This window comes from Xiphophorus maculatus, chromosome 21 (genome assembly GCF_002775205.1).
Source record: "Xiphophorus maculatus strain JP 163 A chromosome 21, X_maculatus-5.0-male, whole genome shotgun sequence".
Lineage (NCBI taxonomy): Eukaryota > Metazoa > Chordata > Actinopteri > Cyprinodontiformes > Poeciliidae > Xiphophorus > Xiphophorus maculatus.
The window spans coordinates 4,174,676-4,182,520 of NC_036463.1; the positions used below are offsets into that span (position 1 = coordinate 4,174,676).

General features: G+C 37.4%; 1 protein-coding gene across 1 annotated transcript in view; it reads right to left on the bottom strand.

Annotated features, from left to right (window-relative positions):
* dpp6 (dipeptidyl peptidase like 6) overlaps nt 1-5,480 on the bottom strand; it is a 301,131-nt gene extending 295,651 nt beyond the window's left edge. Inside the window, exons 1-2 of the mRNA XM_023326527.1 lie at nt 5,310-5,480; nt 5,160-5,227 (exon numbers count right to left, since the gene is read on the bottom strand). Of these exons, the coding sequence (XP_023182295.1) occupies nt 5,160-5,216 (57 nt within the window). The 5' untranslated portion in view covers nt 5,217-5,227; nt 5,310-5,480. The remainder of the gene's footprint in view (nt 1-5,159; nt 5,228-5,309) is intronic.
* Nucleotides 5,481-7,845: the final 2,365 nt, after the last annotated feature.

A 7,845-nucleotide genomic window follows, 5' to 3' on the forward strand; every position in this document is an offset into this window, starting at 1 on the left:
ACTGGATGCAATGTGAAAAAGACCTTGACGTTTTAAAAGGTCGTTGCCGAGCAGAGCTCATTTAAAAACAGCAGACATGCACAAAAGTGCCGAGCAAAGAATGAATAAAATTTGAATTTAAAACAAGTGAAATGATTAAAAGTAGAAATAAATGAAACACTAAAATATAGCAGATGGGGAAATAAAATAAAATCAACTTTTATACATCAGAAATACATTAAATGAATTTTTTAAATAAAAAATTATACATTTTGTTGCTTAAAACGCAACGATTGTTTATTTTTTGCATTAACCAATTAATTAAATAGCAAAAGGTGCTTAATATGAGTATAAGTGAATCTAACTATACAATTTTAAGAACTTTATCTTAAATGCACAATATGTATAAATATTGTGAATTAATGCCATTACCTCAGAACGTTTCCCTTTTTTTCCAAGTTTGTACTCAAACAATTAATCTATTATTAAATTACTTTATTCCAATCAATTAATTGTCTCAGAACAACTTTAAGACAAAAAAAATATGAACTCGAACATTTAATTTATACTGCCACCATGTTTGAAATAAAGAATTAAAAATTAAATAAAATAAGTAAAAGTCAGGATAACTGAATCTGTACTGGAAACACCTGAAAGTAGAGTTGGGTTGTAACTAATTTTGGGGGGAAAAAATTACTTTTAGGAGAAATTTTACTACGCTGTACTCTTACATCTACTTCAGTAATTTTATTATAAAATGTTTCTACTCTTGTTTGAATAAATTTTCTGGGTTTTCTACCCACTGAATGAAAAAACAAACATGTTTTAACCAAAATTCACCAGGCAGACACAAACCTGCACTTTTTATTAAAGTTTTATACATTTTTTATTGAAACAAACTGATTTGGAAAAATTTTCTTTTGCCTGATTTTGTTATTTTTTTGCAACTTATACGAATAATTTTCAATTTCATCCTTAAAATACCAAAATTTCCACTTAACTTTATATTTTAGTCCATCTGATTATGTAGTTTTTAAATGAAATGATTGATAATTTGATCCGTTACTTAAGTAGACTTTTTACTAAATACTTTTTTTTACTCTTACTGAAGTAATTTCTTGGAAGGCTACTTTTTACTCTTACCTGAGTAACATTTCTGGATTTCAAGTTTCACAAGTTTTTGTTGAAAGAAACTTATTTTCAAACATTTCTTTTGACAGATTTAGTCATTTTCATCACCAATACGTGAATTATTGCCATTTTTATCCATAAGAATACCAAAACTTTATATTTTGTTCCGTCTGAAGTAACGTTTAAATGGTACTATGATCAGTTACTCAGCACTTGAGTCGACTTTTTAACCAAATATTTTTACTATTGCAGCTACTTTTTACTTTTACTTGAATGTTGAAGTATTGCTACTCTTACTCTGGTTTATTGTTGGTATCCCAGTGCAGTCTCTGTTACAAATATCCAACAGCAGCAACAACGCTGCTTCCAAAAGCATCACCAAAGTCTTATTTATCCGCGCTGTCAAATAGATTTCTCAAGTATCCAAAAATAATCTAGAGAAGCAGCCCAGTTGCTCTCTTTTCCTCTCAGGTGTTTATGAACCTGTCAGGCTGCCGTCTGGAGCGGACAGCCGTGACCGTCGGAGGCTTATCCGGTCCAACACGCCGACCCGAGCAGAGCCAATAATCCACAACGCAGCATCTCAACACGACTGCAAACCCAAAACAAAACCAATCGCTCATCAAAAGAGAAATTTTCTCACTCTCCAAAGCTTTAAAAATGGGCACGATTACAAACAATAAGAGTTTGATGCTGCAGATTATTGTGGCTGAAACGGAAACAGATACTGCTGTCTGGAGAGGCGCTTTGTCTCAATCTATTTTTCCTCACACGTCGTCGGTGGGAAAGATGAGATGAAACAAACCGGAATTAGAAACATGCTGGGAGAGAAAGGACACCATAAATATTACATGGATAATAAAGTCAACCTGCTGGGAATAAAAACAAAAGAAAGGAGGAAAAACACCAGCAGCAAAACAAGCTAAACATTCAGAAACGTACCAAAACTCTCAATATTACTCTACATTTTTATGTTTATCTAAGGAAATATACATAAAACACAGTAATTCATTATAATATAGTTTAAAACATTAATATTTACTTTTACTAAAGCTGGGACAGCAAAGTTTTAAGTGTGCATTTATCCAATTAATCCCAAAGGAAATTTAATTTAAATCATATTTTACCCCCCTCCCCCAAAAAATGTCCATATTGTCCAAATTGTTAGTTTTACTATTTTCTCCAATGTTTGATCAATGACAGTATCAATATGACAATATGTGTGTTTAGTGATAGAAATCACTTTTTTATATGACTGGTGTCCTAAAAAGGAAAGACGGTTTTAGCATGTAGCATCACATTTCTCTAAGTCAGAGAATCTGTATTTACCAGAAGTGAAATACAGATTTCACTTTTGGTAACCTGAACACAGTTCACTGATTCCTCATAGGAATCGGTTTGGTTCCTATGAGGATTAGGAACCAAAACAAACAAAAAGAAAATACATGAGATCCTTTTAAAAATCCTTTTAGAAGTTCTAGTATTATGTAAAACTCACGTTTTTGTGCTTTACATCATGTTTTAATGTTATTCCCTCACCTGGAGAGTTGCTTTGGTTCTGTATTTCATGTTTGAGAAATCAGGGTTCCCACAGTGCATTATAAGCCTGGCGGGCCAGGCTTATACTTGTACCCCACCAGGCTTAGCATTGTTTATTTATTTTTAGTAATTGCCTTTTTTTAAGACTCTAGAGTTAGTGTTTAGGTTTTAATCTTCCAGACTTCCAATAACGAATAACTACCAAGTGATTTTTTTTAATTTCCTGTCAACTTTAAGCATTTAGTTAAAATCAAAAACATGGTGCTGTGAGCACTGGGCTTAGCAAGTTTTCTGGGGGAATCCCTGGAAATCCTTCAATCCCTATGGCAACCATTCGGCTGAGCAAAAGGCCTGGGTGGACGTAGCCCCGCCTTCTAGACACAGCTCCTCCTCTGAGCTGCAGTTTCTGAGCTTCAGTTCATGAGATGAACCCTCATTCAGCTCCTTCAGACTAGCCAGCAGCGATTAGCAAACACCTGGTGGAACTGCACATCTGCTGAGCTCATCATAGGAGTTACATCTTAGTAAAAAGCTGGTGAAAACTTAAAGGGTTAATAGAGGAACCATGTTGTGATGACTTCCTGAAGGCGGAGCTTCTGAAAGAGATTTTTAAAGAGACAGAGGCCCAATTTCAAGGCGTGAAATTACAAAGTAAAATTTTCTATGTACATACCAGTGATGTGCAGTGAGGTTCATGGCTGGTGAGGCACTGACTTAATCAAAATCATAAGACTCTGCATCTTCTTGTTTACATATGGAAATTTCACGCATGCGGACAACATTGAAGGGCAAAAAGACTATACTTTCACATACCATCCATAGCCGCGCTGCCAAGGTAGAATAATTCCATTAACTCAATGAAACTTGGAAATATAGATATTATTAATTTAGTGCTATGCTGCACAGCAAAGGGGAAACCCGTTGAAGTACAACTCAAACCACCTTATTCTCTCTCTCTGTATCAGCCAAGCTACACGTAGACTCGTTGCGTGTAGCTTCGCTTATTTACTGTATGGCTAGCTCCATGGCTAGCTCGCTGTTACTGTCTCTTACTTTGCAGTTGTGGGTCACAATGTCTGGGATCATGAGCGCCCCCTGCCATGAGGCAAGAGAACTGCCTTTTTCAGAGCTGTATAGTTACAAATAAGATAAAACTTCAAAGAAAAAAAAAAATTCAGTAAAAGCAAAAGTATTTGAAAAGCTTATCCAATCCTCTCCTTAAGTACAAATGCCTGCCGTGGGCTGAGCCCCCACTCTCAGGATTATCAGAGCACTCCTGGAGAAAATGGGAAGAAATTCTGGGAATATTTAACTGCTTTGAGCCTCTTAGACGCATAAAAAACAACTAAAATAAGAATATCCCAATAAAAAAGCAGACATTTATGGAAACGTTAAAAAAAAGTCCCTATAAATCCATTGATAAGACAAACAAGTCTGTCAGTTTTCATTAAAGCGAACACTAAACACCTCAACAGCATTTCTTCAATCCAAACCATGCGCCTGTCACTTAGCAGACTTTCTAAACAGAACCTCTTCCATCAATGCTCGTAGCAGTACAAATCGATATTTCCACCAGCGAGGGGTCTGCTTGTGGAGGCTCCCTGCAGGTGTCATGTATTCTCATGATAAGCATTCATTCGTCACCTGCGCTGATGCTGACAGAAGCACATCTGTAGAGGAAGAGCCTGGTTCTGTTCCTCTTTGAGGAAAAGACATCCATGCTGTCCCCACTGTGTCCTCCCACATCCTCCATCTCTCCTCTCAGCAGCAGAAGTAATGTAGGTCACAAAACCGGGAAAAAACACACGAGTTTGGACGAGAAACAGTAAATAAAGAGGGGGAAAAAATAACCAGAACCAGATCATTTCACGTTCCTGTTAAAATGGTCCAAACTAAGCAGATAAATCAAAAAGAAAATAGAAAAACATCAAAAAGAATTGAGAAAACCAGTGAGAGACATCGCATTTTGTCAAAGCCCATGGCTAAAATCAACTATATTTTAAGAAAAGCTTTATATAAAAGTTCAGTTTTCATCAGTAAAAAGTTTAAAATTAAATGTTTTGTGCCCGCATTCATTACAGATGTCAAACCGAGCCGAAAGCTGCGTGAAGCCCCAACTCTGAGCTTCCGCCATGTCCCCTCACCCCCCCGAGAGAGACACACACACACACATGTCAGAGCGGCTATCTTTGCGGGGACTTTCCATCGACTTCCATTCATTTCTACAGCCTAAACCTAACCCTAACCAAAGCTCAATTCACACCTTAGTCCTAAATCTGACCCCTGACCCAAAAACAGCGTTTCCCCTTGTGGGGACCAGGCTTCAGTCCCCACAAGGAGCAGTGGGTCCCCACAACGTAGTATGTGTCAGGAAAATGGTCCCCACAAGGTATTAGAAACAAACGCACGCCCACGCGCACACACAGACACACACACGCTGCAGCGGCGGGGGCGTTAATTAGCAGCGCGTTCAGACCAAATCCAAACTTGTCACAGAAAGTTCCGCTCACCTTCCCTCCTTTGGAGCATCTGCGGTAGGCATTGGTGGCTCCCGCGGTTTGATTCATGCTGGGAAGTTCTGCAAAAAACAGCAAAAAGCGAAGCGTTGGAGAAAAATGAAGTTGGAGCAGAGAGCGGTGCGGAATTTGGGTGATAATTACCAGGTGCGCAGCGCTGATTGATCGCTGATTGATCCTCCTGTGCGCTTAGATGAAGTCCAGCTCTGAGATCTGGTTAAATAAGAGTAAAATCCGTGGATAAGTTCACTACTCCGGGTTAGAAATTCCGCTCCGTGCGCGCAGTTTGGAGAAGCCTTGGAGCTCCAAGCAACTCCGGCTGGTGGAGAGACGCGTTTGGAATTGCGCAGAAATGCGCAAGCGCATCTCCGCTGTGACGGCTCAGCCTGTCAACATCAGCGCCCACTCCACAGCAGCGACTGCTGGGCAGAAAGCTGCGAGTGTTCACCACTGTAATGCCACACAGCTGAAAAAATACAGATAATCAAAAACATTTATAGATTGGTGTTTCAGTAAAGTAAAACTCAGAGTGATGTGTTTCCACATTTCCACTGTTTTTAACTTTATGCTGGAATATTTTTGCAAAAACTCCTTACAGAAAAAGGAGTTATCAAAACTTTCTCATCCTTAATAATTCAGCCTTTTCTTCAGATTAAACATATAAATCTAATTATAATCCCAGCAAATTTTTATGTGAAATGAAAAAAAAATTCCCCTCATTTAATAATTTTAAAGAAACTGACTTACAATCATGTTGCCTCTGTCAGAAACATGTAATTATCTCTTCAAATGAAATTTAACTTTATGTTATCTTTTATTTTTATTGTAGCAGACAGTTTATTTTATGTACTTAATGTATTTTTATTAAGAAAATAGTCACATTTATTTTAACTTAAAGGTGCATATTGTTTTATTTTATCCATTTCACTTTTTCTTAATTTTACTTAAGATCATTACAAAAATATTACCAATGTTTTTGCTTATTATTTTATATTATTTCTATATTTTTATTCCTCTGTTTATTCTTCCATTATTGTAATGATGATTTCTATGATTTAAAAAGAATTTAAAAACAGAAAATGCATTTCAATTTTTAATTCTATACTCCATCAAATTCCATCTGTTTATATTTGAATAAAAAAAGGTTTCTGCATAAATTCTGTAACTTAAATTAAAATTATTAGGCTATTAGGTTAGCTTAGCCGCCCAACTTTTTCTTAAACGAAAAATTGACAATCAACTGTTGACAGTCAAGTAGACAGGAATAATGAGGTTCTTTGGTAAAGAAGCTGAATGCATTCAGCTAAATAAAAGAAAGTTGAGTGGAAGGAAAAAATTGGTTAAAGAGATTTTTGATCATTTCTAATTTCTGTTTTATTTTACTTTTTTCAACTAGAACGTTTTCTGATTGTTGGTTTGTTTAGTCAGCTTTTTAAGAATTGATTTAATTCATATTCCTGTGTAAAATAAATTAATTTTAAGTATTTTTCACAGCAACTTTGTTTTTGCACTGAAAGAAAGAAGCCTTTTTAATGAATCAAAGTATTCTAGATTCCTTAAAAATAAAATAAATATCATATGAATCTGAAATGTATTGGTTTTTTTGTTATTTTTGTAAAAATAGCTGCACGTCTGCTTCAACTGGTTGCCCAGATGACTGACACCAACAGCTGAAAGTTACAAATTAGCAGTGACAGTTACAATCATGATCTCAGAGAGAGGAAGTGGATCAGTTTGGTCTCGATTAGCAGCTAATGCTCCTAATAACGGGGCATTTGGAGGGCAGGCATTCGCTGAAGTGAGCCAATTAGCTGGACAGATTGGTGCCGAGCTGCGACTCGTTTTCACCGCGAGGCTCTGAAGTGTGCAGAGAAATAAACATGTTGCTTTCAAACCAGCTGCATGAGAGGCTCTGGATCATCAGTGGAAAAGTCCTAATTAAAGCCCTGTAGAAAAACCACCCAGTAAGTTGTATGAATATTTAAATGTGAAGAAAAACATTTCTGATATTAATATCTGTATCGTTCCGGTATCGACCCTGATGGACGTCACAAGAGAGGGATGGGAGTGTTGAACAGAGCGACTGAAACTGTTTTCCAAAGTTGTTTTTGCCAGTTAATTCATGGCTTCTACTTGTGGTTCTGGTTCTGGATGCAGAGCAGAATCAGAACCAGAAGACCTGAGAGGCCTCGAGGGTTGATACACCAGCAGGTTCAGCCGTTCAGTGATTTATAAATTAACAACAGTATTTTAAAGTCTGGGTGACACGCTCTATCTTCCTGGTTTTAGTCAGAACCCCAGCAGCAGCATTCTGGATCAGCTGCAGCTGGAAGTTTGATTTTTTTTTTAAGGACGAAACTGTTGCAGTTATCAATGCAACTAAAGACAAATGGATGAATTTTCTAGTCCTTTAAGACTACATGATATTCTACATGAAAGATTTCATCATTTTGGTTTAGCGCTGTTCTCCGTAATGTGTAGCGCTCAGTCCTCTCCACCTCTCTGGTGCAGCCTGCCTCCCCAGCTCCTTTAAATTAGTCTGTTGACAGAAGCTATCAGCTGTCGGTCAGTCTGGACGTCCGGCTGTCAGCCGCTCGGCGTTGCTGAAGCAACCTGACAGGTGAGGACATCAGAGAGGCAGGTTCACCTCTCTGCTGTCAGAGTTCCCTCTGACCTTCAG